Source organism: Ceratotherium simum, chromosome 21 (genome assembly GCF_057802395.1).
Source record: "Ceratotherium simum simum isolate JZ-2026a chromosome 21, ASM5780239v1, whole genome shotgun sequence".
NCBI classification, from domain to species: domain Eukaryota; kingdom Metazoa; phylum Chordata; class Mammalia; order Perissodactyla; family Rhinocerotidae; genus Ceratotherium; species Ceratotherium simum.
In genome coordinates this window covers 17,001,436-17,021,366 of record NC_141920.1, presented here as the reverse complement: position 1 = coordinate 17,021,366, position 19,931 = coordinate 17,001,436, and the positions used below count along the sequence as shown (strand labels likewise).

Genomic DNA, 19,931 nt, shown 5'->3' with positions numbered 1-19,931 from the left:
GAGAGAAGTGAGCATGATTGATGCCATTGGGATGCAGCCCACAGAGAGGGGAGACCAGTTGACCCAATGGAGGATGACTTAAGTGAGGCCCCTAGAAACGGAGCCTGAGACGAGGATTCTTGGGAATGTTGTTTATTGAGGGAGTGCTCTCAGGAGAAGAGGGGGTAAGAAGCAGGGCCTGCAGAGGAAGGAGCTGAGCAAGGATGTGGCCTCAGCCGAAATGCGCTTCAGCCTGATCCCGCAGGGAGGTCTGGAGCACGCCTGCACCGCAGAGGAAGGGGGCTGACCTTCTGTACCCCTGTGGTTGAGGTCTGCTGCAGGGCTGGGCATCGAGATTGTGGGGTGTCATAGCCTCTTGAGGGAGGCAGCTCCCATTTGGCCAAAGGCACTTCTCTGGAGAAGGAGACAGGTGCCAACACTCCCAGCACACTGGGCATGGGTGAGGGGCAGGGTAAGAGGATCTGGTTAGGCACCTGCAGTGTCTACTTCAGTGGCATCCTCGAGTAGCAGGCCTCAAATTGGGAGCATATTTTTCACTTAGGGGAGATTAGGACAAAATTTTTTTAATGCCCTAGAAAATCTGGGGTGCTTAGTGGCTGTTCCCATGTCTTATTGGATTATATCTATTAATAACCAGTCATATATTATCTTTACGTAGGAGTCCATCTCCCTAACGAACTGTGAGACCCTTGAGGGCAGTTGCTGGGATGGTTCTCTTGTTCCCACAGCTCTCTTTGCTTATGTCCATCACAAAGTAGACGTCCATGAAAGGTCTAACAATTGTTTATTGAGAATATATTTGTAACTCTAGCAGGAGTGAAGTGGCCCAGCTCCCTGCCCACCCTCCATGGAGACATGGGACACAGCGGAGCCAAATTTGATATCATTCCCAGATCACACCCAATTCTGCTGTTCTATCTTTAATTTTATTCAATATGTCTAACAAGCATTTGCTCTTGCTGTGTGCAAGGCGCTAATGTAGGTATTAGTAATATAAAGAAAAATCACTGGACAAGTGTACAACATCTGTAGTTCTAAAGAAGGTCCATTCTGAAGATCATGCTCCCAGAAATGGGGAAAAATCGACCAACTTCAATTATATAGTGTATCTGTGGGATGAGAGAAAATTGAAATCAGGAAAGATTGCTTTCAGATGAAATATGTGATGATTGGAGTTAAAAATGCAGTGAAAGCAGTGAACAACACTGCAGATAATCAAATAAGCAAAAAAGACCAGCTCAAGATTTTCTCCCAAAACTCCAAGGAAGAAGTTAAAGAGCTCAAAATTATGACCGAAAATATAAAGTGTGTGATGATTCAATATGTGTTTAATAGGAAATTTGGAAATAGGGCCAGTGGAAAAGAGGCAATAATGAAAGAAATAATAGCATAAAATATCACTTATCTGAAGAAAGTGGAAAGTGTTCAGCTCAAAAGAGCCTACCAAGTAACAGGCAAAATTAAATAAATACTGCCTGCATACAAAAATAGCACCATGCATATTTTTCTTATTTCAAAAAAGCTTTGGGATAAAAAACTACTTAAAGAAGCAGTACATTTGATTAAAAAATGAATGAAAATAGATCAAGTATGGGAAAAATATGATATAAAAAATGGTTGCATGAACAATGAAAACAGCAAAACCTAGAGTTAATGTGTAAGTACTATGTTATCGTGGTTATGAAACTTAATGCAACTGTAAAAATAATTATTGAAATAAATGATTTAATGAAAACACATAAATTAATAATAGCAACCTGGAACACAAACCACTGATGGAGGGAAAAATTAAAAGTTTAATTTTTCTTCTTACATGAGGAGGCAGAGATATAGTATAGTGGCATAAAAATCACTAGATAAAACTTGATCAACAAAGGAAAGATGGGGGAAAAGTCAAGGAATCAAAAAAATAAGCTGAGATAACTATGAACAAATAACGCTATCTTCACAATAAATACGAATGGGTTAATTTTCCTGATTTTTACACAAGCTTCTTTATACTTACTTTGATAACTATTTTACTTACTTATCCTTACTTCCTTATTCTCCTATCATTTTATTCAGTACTTTGTGTTTTTTCTTTGTTTTGATTATTAATATTATTTATGCTTCCTTTGCCAGGAGGGTGAAGGAAACTCCAAAAAAAGATGTAGAGAAGATCGAGTCTTACCTGGCTCATAAAAATCTTAGGAGATTGTTGATCCTACAGGGAATGACTATGTCCTATCCTAAGGCTGATTCAAAGAAGGAAATTTCTAACCAATGGTACATCTCCTTTGATCCTCCACCAATTCTGCCCCATTCTATTGCCATAAACAACTCGCATTCCATCACATTCTCAAGAAAAGAGGGGGCCGGCCCCGTGGCGCAAGAGGTTAAGTGCACGCACTCTGCTGTGGCGGCCCGGGGTTTGCCGGTTTGGATCCAAGGTGTGCACCGACACACCGCTTGTCAAGCCATGCTGTGGCAGCATCCCATATAAAGTGGAGGAAGATGGGCATGGATGTTAGCCCAGGGCCAGTCTTCCTCAGCAAAAAGAGGAGGATTGGCAGGTGTTAGCTCAGGGCCAGTCTTCCTCACAAAAAAAAAAAAAGGCAAGAGGCAAGTGGGGAGTTTTACCTACCAGGAGTACCATCCTCCCCTCCCTTCCTTCTTCCATCCTTCAACAAATATTTATTAAGTACCAACCTACTATGTTCCAGGCACTATCAAAGTCACGAGGAATGCAATAGCCAACAAGATAGCCCTCTACTCATGGAGCTTCCAGAGGGGAAAAGAGACAATAAACAAATAAATGAATGAAATAATTATAGCTTAAAATAACCATTATGAAGGGAACAAATAGTATGATGGTAGAGAACAATGATAGTGGGTTAGGTGTTTTAGACAAAGCGTCAGGGAAGCCTTTTCTGAGATGGTGACTTTCAAGTTAAGAACTGAAGGATGAGGAGCCACATGCAGAGACCAAGGGTAAGGATGCTCCCAGCTGAGGGAGCTGCAGGCACAGAACCCTGAGGCAGATCTTCCCGTGTCTGAAGATCTGAATGAAAGAAGTCAAGTTGAGCTAGAGTGCAGTAAGTGAAGGGGACAGTGTACAAGGAGAGTTGGAGAGTTAGCATGGGATCCAATAATGCAGGGCCTTGAAAACAGTGGTAAGTGGATTGGATTTTATTCTAAAGGGATCAGGAAGCCAATGAAGAATTTTGAGGGGAGTACCATGGTCTGATTTACATATTTTTAGAGATCCCTCAGGTGATTGCATGGGAAATAGATTGGTGATAGGGATGGGGAGCAAGGCAATAAAATAAGAAAAGAGATGACAATGGCTTGGGAGGGAGAGGTGTGAGAGATTTAGGATTCATTGTAGGGGTAGAGCCAACAGAAGTATGTCTGGGGCAGGGGAGGGGGTGTTGATCCTACAGTCAAGGTTGGTGCCCAGGTAGGTGGCTTGGACAATTTCAAGGCTGATGGTGCCATTTAGTGTTTTGGTAAAACAGGTTTAAGGAGAATTAAGCATTCCCTTTTCAACATGTTAAGTTTGATGTGCTTGTGGGGCATCCAAGTGAAGATGTCAATTAGGTAACTGAATGTAAGAGTTTGGAGCCCAGATTGGAGATTAGAGGATCAGTCATACCTTATTTCAGGATGCATCACATAGCCAATTAAGTGATGTGGATGCCAGCCATCTCCCCTCATCCCAGACTTCCCAGGACCCATCACATTTACATTCAACACTATACATTGAAGAGCCCATGTTATTTTTATTATTTTTTTTTTTTGCTTCGGATCTGTTTTTGAAGAAACAAAATATTACAGATACAAGTTAAACATGCTTTGTATCTGTCTCTTTTCTCCCAGAGCGAAATAACCACTATTCCGTAGCAGGTGTTGTTTGCTTTTACTACATGTTATATGTCCTTAAACACTTTACAGTAATGTTTTATGGTTTTAACATGTATATAAATGTATGTATCCTTATGAAACTCTTTTCACTCATTATTGTTTTCACTCAGTATTGTGAGTTCATCCACATTGGGAGATGTAGCTCTAGGTCATTCACTTTAACTCTGTACAGAATTCCATCATGTGACTATATCACAGATTTTCACTATTTCCCAATTGGTGAACATTTAGATTACCTCCAGTTTTTCTGGAATTAAAAAAATGCTGTAATGATCATCTTTGTTTAATGTATGAGTTTTGAAAGGTAATGCCATGACTCTCATATAAACATAAAATGAAATGTGTCTATTTAACTCATTAATTAATGAGGACACCCGTAAGATATTACAATTGGCTAAAAGGAGAATCTGATCAATAGGCGCATGTATAGGCAACCAAAAATGCTGAAATAAATTTTCTAATAAATGCAAAACTGGTTAATATCTATAGAGTGAGAGAATATAATTTTGGAACAACTCGAAGAATATTCTTTTCTATAGAGTAGGAACAATTGTACCTCTACCAGACCACATTTATTTGCATTTTTATGGACAAGAATCAATTGCATTCCACCTCACACCCATTAGGATGGCTACTATCCAAAAAAAAAAAGAGAGAGAGAAAACAAGTGTTGGCAAGGATGTGGAGAAATTAGAACCCTTGTGCACTGTTGGTGGGAATGTAAAATGGCGCAGCCACTATGGAAAACAATACGACAGTTCCTCAAAAATTAAAAATAGAATTACTGTATGATCCAGCAATTCTATTTCTGAGTATATACTCAAAAGAATTGAAAGCAGGTTCTTGAAGAGGTGTTTGTACACCCGTGTTCATAGCAGCACTATTCACAGTAGCCAAAACGTGGAAGGAACACAAGTGTCCATCAGTAGAGGAATGAATAAACAAAATGTGGTATACACATACATTGGAATTTTATTCAGCCTTTAAAAGGAAGGAAATTCTGCCATATGCTGCAACATGAATGAACATTGAGGACATTATGCTAAGTGAAATAAGCCAATCACGAAAGAACAAAGGCTGTATGATTCCAGTTACAGGAGGTACCTAGAGTAGTCAAATTCATAGAATAGTAGTCAAATTTCATAGTAGTACAATGGTGGTTGCCAGGGGCTGCAGGGAGGAAGGAATAGGAAGTTATTGTTTAATAGGTACAGAGGTTCAGTTTTGCAAGATAAAAAGAGCTTTGGAGATGGATGGTATTTATGGTAGACAATAATGTGAATTACTTAATGCCACTGAACCATATGCTTAAAAATGGTTAAGATGGTAAATATATATTTTACCACAGTTTAAAAAAAATATAATGATAAAAACTAAGTTGCATTAATATCATTTTTCTACAGGTTACAAAGTTGTAAAATAGCCTAGTCAAAGACAAAAGCATAGATTCCTATAGAAACAGATAACCCCAGAGATCCACTAGCCAATGCCCAGCATTCCATTGAAAAGACACTCCTTTGCCCATATACACATCTTCTTGTGCACATGGGAAAGTTCTTTATAGTATATACTATTTTGGAGTAGAGTTGGTAAGTTATAGGATAGGGGTGTCTTCAACATACTGGGTATTATCAGATTATCTCCTAAAGTGTTTATCTTACTAGTTTACACTCCCAGCAGCAGTGTAAACAGAAACCCAAATAGCCTGTAAACTTATGAAAAGGTGTTCAGTAATCAGGACAGTGCAAATTAGAACAGCTTTGAGAGCATTTCACACTTACCACATTTGCAAAAATTCAAAAGTCTGCCATTATCAAGTGTCGACACTATATTAAATTACTGAGTCAGGAATATCTGGTTGAAGAATTCTAAAGCAGGGAGCTGGGAAGAAAAGAAATAAAATAACCAAGAAGCCCTAAACACAGAGCCCCAAGGCCAATTTGCCCTTGAGGAAATAATATCAGATTCTTGCTTTTAAGACTCATGGAAGGAAGACTGTGTACATTTTGGAGTGGAAAGGAAGATGTTTAGAGAATAGATTTAAAACCTTCTGCTCTTTTTGTTTTTGAGAGTTTTTAAAAAATTTTTTCCAGCTTTATTGAGATATCACTGACATTTAACATACATAAGTTTAAGGTGTACAACATGAAGATTTGATACCTGTATATATTGTGAAACGATTACCACAATAAGGTTAGTTAACGCCTCCATTATGTGGTGATAGCTTTTAAGATCTACTCTCTTAACTTTCAAGTATACAATACAGTATTGTTAAGTATTGTCACTGTGCTGTACGTTAGATCCCCAGAACTTACTAATTGTATAGCTGGAAGTGTGGACCCTTTGACCATCTTCACCCATGTCCCCCACCCCTCGGGCTCTGGCAACCACCACCCTACTCTCTATTTCTTTGAGTTTGGCTTTTTTAGATCCCACTTATCAGTGAGAACATACAGTATTTGTCTTTCTCTGTCTGATTTATTTCGCTTAGCATAATACCCTCAAAGTCCATCCATATTGTTGGGAAAGGCAGGATTTCCTTCTTTTTTATGGCTGAATAACATTGTATCTACATATCACATTTTCTGTATCCCTTTGCCTGTTCAGGGACGCTTAGGTTGTTTCCATGTCTTGGGTGTGGTAAATAATGCTGCAATGAACATGAGGGTGCAGGTATCTCTTCAAGGTAGTGATTTCATTTCTTTTGGTCATATAGTCAGAAATAAGATTGCTGGATTATATGGTAGTTCTATTTTTAATTTCTTGAAGAACCTCCATACTATTTTCCATAGTGACTGTACTAATTTACATTCCCACCAACAGTTCCAAGGGGTTCCCTTTTCTCTACATCCTCGCCAACACTTACCTCTTGTCTTTTTGATAATAACCATTCTAACAGGCGTGAGATGATATCTCACTGTGGTTTTGATTTGCATTTCCCTGATGATTAGTGATGTTGAGCACCTTTTCATGTACCTGTTGGCCATTTGTATGTCTTCAAAATGTCTATTCAAGTCCTTTGCCCATTTTTTTAATTGTATTGTTTGTAAAACCTTCTACTCTTTAAAACAGTTCACTTTAAGCCTGTTTCTCAGGTTTTGTTATGATTAATATAATAAAATATATATTTCACAATATATTGTATTAAGAACTCGGAACCTAAATCTACCTATATGCTGTTGACAAGATGCACACTTAAAGTGATGCAGGACAAAAGTAAAACAGTGAAAAAATAGAGTGATAATGATCACAGATAAAGCAGGATTAAAAATAGAAGCATTAAATGAGGCAAAGATGCTTTTTTTTAATTAACAAGGAGAAGCCATAATGAAAATATAGCATTCTGAGACATTTATGGGAATGAATAACTTCCCATCAATCTATATGAAGAAAACCTGTTTAAATTCTATAGAGAAACTGATGAGAACACAACAGTAGTTGGAGACTTTAACTCATTTTTCTCGAGATTTCACAGCTAAAACAGTCAAAACAGTTTATTGAATAGACACATAGAGAAATGCGTATGTCACAGAGTAAATGTTATTTCAGATGTACATGAAAATTTTACAAAAATTGATCATATCCTAAGCCATAATGGAAACCTCAGTACCAAAGAGATAAAATTCTAGGTGTCATGTTCTCTGACCACGATAACAAAAGGATACGTTAAATAAAGACTCTTTTCCAAATAACTTTAGGGAAAAAAGGAAAATCAAATCTTCAGTTGTCAAATATTTAAAAAATATTTATATTATGCAGCTAAAATCTTTCTCAGGGAAAAAAATCTTAGTTACAGAACAGGGTTTCTCAACCTCAGCACTACTGACATTTGGGATAAATAATTCTTTGTTGTGGGGGGGTGTCCTGCATCTCTGGCCTCCACCCACTAGATGCCACTACACTCCCCGCACACACTACAGTCACTTGTGAAAACCAATAGTGTCTCCAGACATTTCCACATGTCTCCTACGTGGCAAAAGTGCTCCTCTTTGAACCTCTGCTTTAGATCCTTCTATTATTAAAAAAGAAAATATGAAAATAAGTAAACTGTTTAATTTGAAAAGCTAGATAAAGAGCAACATATGATACCTGAAGTCAACATTAATAGAAAAGCAAAATTTAATTAATGATCACAAAAGTTGTTAAATTTATTTTTTTAAAAATAGAAGAACTGGTTCTTTGGATAGACAGGTGAAAATATATAAACTTTTGAGAAGGAAAAATTTAAAAAACAACATACATTCACAATGTTACAATTTTGAAGGGGAATTTAACTACAAAAATCATAGAGTAGGTTAAAAATATGTGTGATAATATTATCCCAGTTATATGCTGTTAGTGTTAAAATCTGGATGAAATAGACAATTTTCTAAATATATATATATATATATAATTTATCAAAACTAAGAGAATATGGAAACTAAAATAGACCTATTAGCCATGGAAAATATTATGAGAATCAATCTTTCAAAAAGCACTGGGCCTCAGATGGTTCTATGTCTAAACTTTTTTATTTCTCTAAGGAAAATATAATTTTTATGTTATTTTTCCTGTTTCAGGGCATAAAGAAAAAGGGAAACATCTAGGTTCTTTTTCTAAAGCTGACCACAACACAAATGTCCACATTTGACAAAAATAACCCTAAAAAAATGAAAACTCAGAGAAACGTAAAAAAGAAAGTTCCTCAGAAATGAAGACACGCTAGACAAATTCAAACAAATATATATACAGGCAAGGAGAGCCAAGTTAACATGGAATTCAAGGCAAAGTTGAGACACTTTATAATAATATTAAAGTTCACTCCATAATGAAGATATAATTGCCAGTTTTCTTTTTGCAATAAAAACCAATATCAGGGTCCAGCGTGGTGGTGTAGCAATTCAGTTCACGCGCTCTGCTTCAGCAGCCCGGGGTTCACCAGTTCGGATCCCAGGCTGGAACCTACTCACTGCTTGTCAAGCCATGCTGAGATGGCGTCCCACATAGAGCAACTAGAAGGTTGTACAACTGTGACATACAACTATCTACTGGGGCTTTGGGGAGAAAAAAGGAAAAAAGGAGGAAGATTGGCAACAGATGTTAGCTCAGGGCCAATCTTCCTCAAAAAAAAGTTAGTGCAACTTAAAAAAACAAAAAAAAGAAACCAACATCAAATTCCCAAAACAAAAATTTCAAAAAAGGGAGATTTTAATGCAAGCAGAAAAGTTGTAGGCAACTTAGACAAGCCAAAAAGTAACAAAGGAATGGGAATCCCCACTGATCGGATAGATAAATGTGATACTGTTACATTAATCTGCAGACACAGTTTACCCTTTGCCTTTAAGTACTGTAGAATATATACAAAATTTAAACATATTTAGGTCCTTAGGGAAACCTTCGTAAATTTTCAAAAGTGAAAATAGTACAGAGCACATTCTTTGATCATTTTTGTTACCAGCAATTAGCAAAAGGAAAATAAACAAACAAACAAAAATTAACCTCTTAGAAATTTCAAAACTCTTCTTAAACAACTCTTGGATAAAAGAAACAATTAAAACTGAATTAAATAATAGATAAAAAAGATCAATAATGAAAATCTTATATGATGAAGTCAATGAGACATGTTAAAGTCACACTCAGAGGAAAATTTGTAGCGTTAAATGTATTACTAAAAATTGAGAATGAAAATAGTGAATTGAAAATACAACTCATATTGAGAGGGAAGCAACAACAAATGTTTAAAAATCAGAGGAAGAGACGGGCCGGCCCCGTGGCATAGCGGTTAAGTGCGTGCACTCCGCTGCTGGCGGCCCAGGTTCGGATCCCGGGCACGCACCAATGCACCCCTTGTCAGGCCATGCTGTGGTGGCATCCCATATAAAGTGGAGGAAGATGGGCATGGATGTTAGCCCAGGGCCAGTCTTCCTCAGCAAAAAGAGGAGGATTGGCGTGGAGGTTAGCTCAGGGCAGTTCTTCATCACACACACAAAAAAATACAATAAGAAAAAAATCAGAGGAGGAGATTAATAAATAAAGATAAAATTAGATATTTAAGAATTAGAAAACAGAGAAGGAGTAGAAGTGATAAATTTGAGATTTGATTCTTTTGAGGAAAAAAAAATCCCACATAATAAAGTAGAAAACCCATGAGCCTGCCTAATGAAGAAAAACTGAGAGGAAAACACAGATACTCGACATGAGAAATTAGAACGGGAACATAACCACAGATGCAGAGGAAATAAAAATAATTATGAGCATGCAAATTGGTATGCCTTGCTGAACAGTGTGTGTGCACATATATAATGTGTAAGTAAAAAATACACAGTATTCTAAATATGTGTTTAGTATGAGAAATGCCTGTATGTAAAAATCAGTAGCTTTCTTATATTCCAAAAATAACCAGTTAGAAAATATCAAAGGGCATAGTTAATTTAAAAATTACTAACCTATAGGAAGAAAAGTGCAAAACTTTATTAAAGGATTTATTTATTCTATGTATTTAACAAACCCCTATACAATATAGGGCTTACTCCGTGCCAGGCACATTTAATCCTTAACAACCCTAGAAGGTAAGTTTAATTATTACCCGCATTTTTCAGATGAAGAAACTGAAGGCTAGAGAGGGTAAATAATTTGGCCAAAGTCACCCAGCAGTCAAATGCAGTTGGCTTTCAGCATCTGTGCTCTTTGCTATCCGGCTGCAGAGTGAATAAATGCAGAGACATGCTGTGTTCCCAGAGGGAAGACTCAGTATCATAAAATGATCGGTTCACAGCTGGACTGAGCTCTCTGGCAAGGGCTGAAGTGCTGACCGTCTGTGCAGGGTGAATGTCAATGGAATGGTAAACTGTCAGGGAGCCATAGGCCCCCCCAGGTGCACTGAATCATGCAGAGTAGAATGGGGGCTCACCTCTCAGGGACCTGTGGGGAAACCACAGCTCAGAGTGGAGCCAGCCACCCTCCACTTCTCGTCTGCGTGCCCCTCCTCTGAGTCCCGTAGTGGACCAGATGTGATGGGGTGGCAGGTCCTTTCTAGCTCAGAATGCCCTGTCTTCCTCTCTTAGATCCAGGAGATGGTCCACTCGGAGGTGGCTGCCTACGACTCGAGCCGGCCAGGACCCCTGCTGGGCCGCCCGGCGATGCTGGCCAGCCACATGAGCGCCCTCAGCCAGTCCCAGCTCATTTCTCAGATGGGCATCCGGAGCAGCATCGCCCACAGCTCCCCGTCACCCCCGGGGAGCAAGTCAGCCACCCCCTCTCCCTCCAGTTCCACTCAGGAGGAGGAGTCGGAAGCACATTTCAAGGTACGGAGCGGTGGAGATGCAAAGCCCTAAGATGCTCTCCTGTCAGCAGGGGATGGGCCGCTAGAAGAGTAGAGGAAGGAGGAGGAAAATCAGCAGGTAGGACGGGGACCACTGGCCGGAACACCTGCTCGGTGGGAATAGCAACTATTGGGGTTTGGAAAATCTGGCTTCGGCTGCTAAATTGGCTGAGCGTCCTTGACAAGCTCTGCCCCTCTGTGCTCCCATGGCCTTGAGGATAAAGCAGAAACACCAACAAATGTCAAGGGGATGGGTGAGAAGATTCTGTGAAAACATGGTGAGGTCTTATTCCTGAACGGCCAGTGGGTCATTTCAGTGGCGTTGATGGCATGGCAAAGATCCTCAGGGTCACCTCTTATGGCCACTTCGACCTTTTAGGCAAAAATATTCTGACAAAAATGTGTGGTCCAGCAGAGGGCACCTCTGGGCAGCACTGACCACAGGATGGGGCACTAAAAACGACCCCCCGTTGGGGACTTGCCCCCTCCCACCATCCCTGGAGCCAGGGGTGGTCCTGCCTCTTCAAGCACACGTCAGGGATGAGAGCCCATCACTGTCAGGCTCTGGTCCTTTCTTTGCACTGACTCCAAATCTCCATCTCTGCTGGAAAGCACCTCGTTTTACTAGGGCCGGAAACAGAGGCCCAGAAAGGCCAGGGATGGGAGTGCTTGCTGGGAGTCTCCCACGGAGCTAGTGGCAGAATGAAGACTTGATCCCACAACATCCTGCCGCCCTCAGTCTGGTGCCCTTTCTTCGTCATAAGGGCTTCTCAGCCCTTTCCATGTGGTGGCCCTACAGAGGCCTGGCAGTAACCATGGCCCCCGCGCCATCTAGCAGAGACCCTGCCCTCCTGGGCTGGGGTGGGCGCCTCTGGATCCTGATCCAGCTTCCTCCTCAGGATAACTTGGTCTCCTGGTAGGCCAGGCAGGGTGGTTTTTATTTTATTTTTCATTTAGCAAACACTTCCCATGGGCCAGACATGTTCTAAGCACACAACAAGTATGAATCCATGTAATCCTCATCACAACCCTATGTGGTAGGTGCCATTAGTGTTTTTGATTTGCAGATGGGGAAACTGAGGCACAGAGAGGTTAAGTCACTTATGCAGTGTCACAGAACCAGGATTCAAACTGGGGTGGTTGCAGTCTGGCTCCCTCATATGTGCCCTTAACCACCTACAGTGCCACGTCCGCTCAGCTCTTCATCAGTTACAGGGTGCATCTGCATCCCTTATCCTGTGTCAGAGCCTCAACAGAACTGAGGCTGCAGGGAAAGGTTCAGGAACAGAACCTCCATTGCTACAGGTGGCCCCTCGCTGTCCCTCAGACATGGAAGCCTGAGACTTGCTGCTGGCCCACGGTTTCCTTGGTGTCACCTTCATCTTCTTAGTGCACAGAACCAGTCTTCTCTGCAGGATCCAGGGCCTTTGACCAAGGTCCCTGATCCCTGTGTGACCTGAGGGTCCCATCAGTGACCCCCTGAGGTCTGTGGTGAGCATCTCCATCCCCTCCCCACCCGGGAAGCCCTAAGTCAGGTGCTCACAGGATTGTGGTCCTAGAGTCTGACTGCTCCAGAGGCCAGGTGTCCAGGGTGAGGCCACATCCGATGACAGTCACACTAACCTCACTCCCATCCAACCACTTCACAGTGGCCCCAGGGACTAAACCACCTGCCCCAAGTGCACAGCTGAAACATGGTGGAAGAGACCGACCTTTTGTAATTCAGGATAGTCTCTGGGGATTATTTGTGATCACAAGGGGGGACAGCTGTTAAGAAAAAAATATATATCCAGAATTTGGAAATTGGGAAAAAAAAGTGACTGCACATTCTTTCACTTGCATCCCACAGCATCGTCTAATAGGCTCACTCAAGAATGCTCTGACTCTGGGGGAGCAGGTACCTTTGTTTTGATTCATTATTCATTATTGATTAGGGGATTTCACACTCTGTAAAGACACACGTTAGCTTGGGAAAAAAGTGATAGAGATGTAAACGATTTTTGTCTGATTACAAGGGAAATTAATTTTTCCCTGGAGAGATACAAATGACTTCTGTCCAGTAGAAAAGATTAAAAACCCAAAAAGTGATAGTTTTATTGGTCTATAGGGCATTAACCAGTTTGTCTTTCTCTTATATTTCTTTGAATCAACTTTACCATCATGCTTATTCTCAATGAGTTAAAACAAAAAACCCAGGACTCCTACCCAGGGCTCACGCGCGCGCGCGCGCGCGTGTGTGTTGCTTCCCCCACCCAGGGCGTGGTTAGCCCTACAGTGCTGCCCAAGCTGCCCATGTTCAAGCCCTGGGTGGTGGCCGGCCAGCCCCCAGTCACTGCCTGTGCCGGGGGCTGGACAAGCACGTGATGGGCCTGCTGAGGAAAGTCCAGCTCTGCCTGAGGCTGGGTTGGGTCCCCTTTGGCAGGAGGCCTTGGGACTCTGATTTTCTAACTCCTCTCACCCGGGCAGATGTCGGGAGAGAAGAGACCCTCAGCTGACCCAGGGAAAAAGGCCAAGAACCCAAAGAAGAAGAAGAAGAAGGACCCCAACGAGCCACAGAAGCCCGTGTCAGCCTACGCGCTCTTCTTCAGAGACACTCAGGCTGCCATCAAGGGACAGAACCCCAGCGCCACCTTTGGGGATGTGTCCAAAATCGTGGCCTCCATGTGGGACAGCTTGGGAGAGGAGCAGAAACAGGTGAGTCTCTGTCCCTTTCTGGGCCATCCCACAAGGCTCTGAGGCCCTGGAGCCAATGACAGACTTGGAAGTTCTGAAACCTGGTCCAGCCTCTGGAACTAGCCTCTTGCCGAGGTCTTTACTGGGCTCAGTTTGCCCCTCTGTAAGCTGAGAAGTTAGCTTACTTCCAATTCTGCTGTTTTCCAACTGCGGTCACTAGTGACCTAACCATCCTGGACCTCTGCTTCCTCATCTGTAAAATGAGAACAGGCATCTCCCTCCATCTTGTCCCTCCAACTCTGACAGTCTGAGGTCCAGGCCAGAGCTTTCCTGTCCCACTGCCCAAATGCCTCTGGCCCTCTCTCCAGGGCCTCCAGGGGGAGGAGGGACCAGAACCAGCTCATTGGAAAATGCCAGTTACCTGCTGTGTGACCTCAGGCTGATCACCCAACCTCTCCCAACGTTGCCCTGTCTTGGATCTTTCAGGCCTACAAGAGGAAGACCGAGGCAGCAAAGAAGGAATATCTGAAGGCTCTGGCAGCCTACAGGGCCAGCCTTGTCTCCAAGGTAAGACCTGGAATCCCTAGACACAGCCCTGATAAGAGTGGGGCCCCTGGGGGGATGGAGCAAGAACTGAGGCCCACAGTCAACTGAGGCCCGCTTAAGTCAACACCATAGGTCTTGGAAGGGATGGGTAAGACCACTGTGGTCACTTCTCAGTGCACCTACTGTGTCCCAGGCTCATGCGGGGTGCCTGACATGCATGTCATTTCATTTAACTCTCCCAACAAGAACCTGACACTCAGAGGGGTTAAGCCACCTGCCTGAAATTATCCAGCTTGTTAGGTGGCTGTGCTGGGATTCATACCCATTCTTGCCGGTCTGCAAATCTGGCCTTTACTGCTGACCACACTCTCTGCTTCCTCTGTCAGCACCGCAGCGGGGCTCAGTATGGTGGTGGATTGTGGCCCAAGGGGGCAGGGGTGTTGTCTGGAAGCTGTTACAGAGGACATGGCTTCTGGGTTAGGCCATAAAGGGCCAAGCAAAGAGGGCATTCCACGTCGAGGGAACAGCACACGCAAAGGCATAGAGGCTGGGGGGAGCATAAATAGAGGATGGCCCTGCTGGATCATTCTGGCCTCACCGGCCAGGCTGAGGAGCATGGGTCCCCCACGGGCAGGGGAGCCCCCAGGGATTAAAGCAGGGGGTGGTGGGATGGTCAGAGCCAAGTGTACTAAGGACCCTGCGTTATCTCTGGGTAGTCCACAGCTCTCCCCCAAGGGGCCAGAGAGCCAGCCAAGGGCCATGTCAGCGGGTTGCAGAACCACCTGGCCCATGGCCCACGCTCTGGCTTATCCATCTTCTCTGGAGTGACTGGTGCCTGTCTCCCTCCAGAGCTCCCCGGACGCGGGTGAGACCAAGAGCACACAGGCAAACCCGCCAGCCAAGATGCTCCCACCGAAGCAGCCCGTGTACGCCATGCCAGGCCTGGCCTCCTTCCTGACGCCAGCGGACCTGCAGGCCTTCCGCAGCGGGGCCTCTCCCGCCAGCCTCGCCCGGACGCTGGGCTCCAAGTCGCTGCTGTCAGGCCTCAGCGCGTCCCCGCCTCCGCCACCCTCCTTCCCGCTCAGCCCACCGCTCCACCAGCAGCTGCCACTGCCCCCCCACGCCCAGGGCGCCCTCCTCAGTCCACCTGTTAGCATGTCCCCAGCCCCCCAGCCTCCCGTCCTGCCCACTCCCATGGCGCTCCAGGTGCAGCTGGCTATGAGCCCCTCACCTCCCGGGCCACAGGTAAGGAGGGCCCGGTAGGAACTGCCCTTCTGGGACCCCCTGTGGAGAGGGGAGGCAGCTTGGGATTTCAAATACTGGCCCTGCCACTCACCCGCTGTGTAGCCTCAGCCTAGGCACCTTACCTCTCTGAGCCTCAGTTACCACCTCTATGCAGTGGGTCTAGTACACCTCACCTGAGATGGACTGGCTGCAGGGAACAGTTGACAAGTTGCCAGACAGATTCTTCACATTCTTAAGGCCCTCCTCTCCTCCTCGCTCATTTCTGCTCTCTGGCCCGAGGCGCTGGGGCCACTGCGGCTTCTGCCAGATCAGCCCCATAGCCCTTGTCTCAACAGTTATGCACTGTTATAACGTGCACTGTTACAAGACTTGCACGGCCCTGGGAGGTCATTCAGCCCACTAACTCCATTTTACAGATTGGGAAACTGAGGCCCAGACAAGGAAAGGCCCTGAAAGCAAAGTCCTTCACCCCCTGACGCGGCTAAGGGCTGAATTTTTCAAAGGTGCTCTAGTGGGGAAAGGAAGACGCGTCCGGGCAGAGGCAGAGTGGTGATTTTGTGCCAGCGGAGGAAGCCTCTCAGCCCCTCAGGCACACACAGTTCCTGTGCTCTCGCCTTTGCTCACGGCCTCCTCCTCCCCCGGCAGGACTTCCCTCACATCTCCGAGTTCCCCAGCGGCTCCGCATCCCGCTCACCTGGCCCGTCCAACCCCACGAGCAGCGCAGACTGGGACAGCAGTTACCCCGGCGCGGAGTGTGGCATCAGCACTTGCAGGTCAGCCCTGGCCCCGCCACCGCTGGGCGGCCCTGGTCCTGCCCATGCTGGAGAGCAGGAGCCATGACAAGGGGTGGGGAAGGGCAGGGGGTGTGGAACAGCGCCAGGTCGCCGCCAGCCCCGCGGGAGCGCCTTGTGGGCTCCTCAGGAGAGGACGCAGAGCAAGGCCAGGCCCCGGAAGGCCTCAGCGGGTCTGTGCAAGGCCTGCCTTCCGACCTGCTTTTCCTCCTTCCATCCTGTGACGTTCACAGAATGTCGTCTATCTTTGGTCAAGTCCCTAGAAGCGGAGCCTGAGCATCACTGGGTCCCCTGTGACGTGTTGAGGGATAGCTGGCAGGAGAAGGGGAGCAGGACAGGGCAGGGGAAGGAGCTGAGGGAGGGTGGGGCCTCAGCTGGAGACTCGCTTCAGCCTGATCCCACCGGGAGCTCTGGGCAGGCATCCCCTATAGGCTTGGTCCCACCCGGAGCTTAGGGCTTTTGTACCCCATGTCAGTCAGCCACTGGCTGTGGGCTGCCCGGGGAGTGTAGCCGCTGGTAAGGCAGGTCCCATCCAGCCAAGGGCAGCTCTGTGGAGCAGAGGGCAGCTTCGAGGGCAGGAAGGGATCTGGGTGAGGCACCAGCAGTGTTCACCACGGCCTAGAAGGGGCCAACTATGGAACACAGGGGATCACCAACCTTACTGGTACCCCCACCAGCCCTGCAGCCCAACATCCCCTCCAACACGCAGACTCCACTTGGCTCCTCCCTGGTCCTCATCCTCAGGGCATCCCCCCCACTCCTGCACTCAGCCTTTCAAACCCACGCTAACTGCCCCTCCTCTAGAAAGTCTTCCTGGATCCGTGCGACACCTCTTCCGAGAGAGTGACCTCTCATTTCACCCAGCAGAACAGCAAACAGAAGGGAGAGGCCACGCTTGCTCCTTAACCCGCCAACCCCGGCTCCCGTTCCCCTGGCAAGAACTAATGCCCCCGCCACACTTGGGAAACGTGGTGTTGGGCTGCTGTCCCAGCAACAGCCCACCCCGTGGAAGGCGGGACACTAACGTTTGGTGGGCAGGTGGCCATCTCTGCCGTGGGCCCGGCTGCCCCAGCCCTAGCTGTGGGCCTTCCTGCTCCTCCCTGTGCCAAGCCCACCAGTGGGTGAGCACACGTGGCACGTGCCCCCACCTCTGATGTGCCGACAGGAGAGTCCACCGGGTGGGCAGGCTCAGCTCAGCTCAGCAGGAATTCGCTCCCTACCCTGAGCAGGGGCAGCCCCTCCCACCCTCCCCCTCACGGCAGTTTCCCTTCCCAAAGTCAGAGTCTGGAGGTGGGGGGCTCTTTAATGGACATCACAGAATGGCAGAGCTTCCCCCAACATAGAGGTCAGACCACAGCAGTGCCCTATTTCATTTATTTATTTTAATTGATACAATCGACATATAACCTTATATTAGTTTCAGATATACAGCATAATGATTTGCTACTTTTATATGTTGCAAAATGATCACCACAAGTCTGGTTATCATCCATCATCACATGTAGTTTTAACTTTTTTTCTTGTGATGAGAACTTTTAAGATCTGCTCTCTTAGTGACTTTCAAATATGCAATGCAGTATTGTTAACTATAGTCACCATGCTGTACATTACATCCCCAGGACTTATTTATTTTATAACTGGAAGTTTGTACCTTTTGACCCCTTCACCCATTTCATCCAGCCCCCGCCTCTGACAACCAGCAATCTGTTCTCTGTATCTGTGAAGCTTGGGGTTTTTTAATTATTATTATTCCACATATAAGTGAGAACATAGGGTGTCTGTCTTTCTCTCCCTGACTTATTTCACTCAGCATAATGTCCTTGAGGTCCATCCACGTTGTTGCAAATGAGTGGCCTATTGTAAAAACATATAAAGTACCTGCCCTTCTTTAATTCGTTTTGAAATTTACAAATGAAACACTGTGACTGAAAACTGACCTGAGAGGGATGGTGGTGTTGGAACTGGCCTGGATGAAGGACAGACACCCTGCTGCTGCCTTCCCCCAGTGCTAAGGACTGGGTGGTCCCCTGCCAGGATCCCAGGAGGGGTGTTGTTTCTGCCTGGTGGACAGTCAGGGAGGGACCAGGGCATGCCCCTCATTCATCCTCAGGTGGCAGCTGAATCTGGGGTCGGGGTGAAGGGCTAGTGAGCGCATGTCCTGGTTCCGCACGGGGCCCGGTGTCCAGGCCCCTGAGGGCCCGGCACCTGGGTGGGGTCACATCAGCTCTGACAGCCCCTCCTCTCTCCCACAGCCTGCTCCCCAGGGATAAATCGCTCTACCTCACCTAATCCCGCCTCCCCCTCCTCCCTGAGGCTGCTGGAAGGGCACTGCTCAGAGCCTGAGGGGCCGACAGCAGAGAAAGGCCTTGGCAGGAAGCAGGGTGATGGAGAAGAGAGAGAGCAGTGACAGCCAATGTCCCAGGGCTGAGTCTCTTCCTCGACCTCCCACCAGACTGCAGAGGCAGCCACCGCCCGCCGCCAGCCCAAAGAACCTGCAGGAACCTTCCGCCCCCGACCTGCTTGCTCCAGGGTCACCGTGGCCCCCGCTTCTCGCCCTGCACACCACACCCTATGTCTGGACGTCTGGCCCTGGCCCACGCTCATGTGGGCTGCCCCTGGCGGGGTCGCTTACCAACAGAAGCCCACCCCCAGATGCATGGGGCAGGGGCCAGCCCAGCCACAGACGTGCAAATCCGGTTTTACAGTGTGAACAAAAGATTCTGAACCCTATGAACTGTTGGTTCCGTGTAAGTAGTTGACTAAGTGTTTAGAACTGTGCTGAAGACATCTGTAAGATTATTTTGTGGGGGGAGAAAAGTAGTTTCCTTTAAGGTAAAAAGCATTTTATATGACCCTTAGCACGTGTTTTTTAAGTTTTATCTTCAGGGAGATGTGCACAGAGGCGGCTGCCACCCTGTTTCACCGTCTATACAGCAAGAACCAGAAAATTTATAGCCACACTCGGAGGCATTGCGTTTTTTTTTTAAACCATCTATTTAAAATGGCCAACAATGACTTTTGTCTATTTATGAAGAAAAATTGAGAACAGAAATGCGGTTTATCCTAAAGCGTGCGTGGTGTGGGGTTTGGTTTGGGTTTTGGTTCTTGGTGTTGTTTGCCGCTGTTTCTTGGCCCTGGCGAATGTCTGTCTCGGTGCCCAGTGCTTCTCTCAAACTTCTTTGTAATAAAACTTCTGAAAAGTTGAAGACAAGTCTGTTTCCTCTTGCACTTGGTCAGCCAGGGCCAGGCCTTTGGAAGTGACATTTGGTGGTGGCTTTGCCAGGACAGAGCCCCTGGCGTCAGGCAGATTGAGATAAAAGTCATACCTGCCGTTTGGGTATGGGTGGGTGACGGGGCCCCCTGGCCTCCGCCTTGCCGTCTGTAGAAGTAGGGTAGGAATGGGTTGAGCATGTAGGGTTCTTGTGATGATTGAAAGGGGTTCTGGCCACACAGGGAGCACTCATCAGCAGGTG

General features: G+C 45.8%; 1 protein-coding gene across 3 annotated transcripts in view; it reads left to right on the top strand.

The window, feature by feature from the left end:
- Positions 1–18,857, top strand: part of TOX2 (TOX high mobility group box family member 2) — a 139,027-nt gene extending 120,170 nt beyond the window's left edge. For 2 of the 3 annotated variants that reach the window (XM_087445243.1, XM_004430383.2), the window contains exons 4-9: positions 10,947–11,186; positions 13,670–13,897; positions 14,363–14,443; positions 15,272–15,667; positions 16,313–16,440; positions 18,711–18,857. In XM_087445243.1, the coding sequence (XP_087301369.1) occupies positions 10,947–11,186; positions 13,670–13,897; positions 14,363–14,443; positions 15,272–15,667; positions 16,313–16,440; positions 18,711–18,747 (1,110 nt within the window). In that variant the 3' untranslated portion in view covers positions 18,748–18,857. Of the gene's footprint in view, positions 1–10,946; positions 11,187–13,669; positions 13,898–14,362; positions 14,444–15,271; positions 15,668–16,083; positions 16,182–16,312; positions 16,441–18,710 lie in introns of those variants that run through there. The other variant, XM_087445244.1, reaches the window with a different exon arrangement.
- The last annotated feature ends 1,074 nt before the right edge of the window (positions 18,858–19,931 follow it).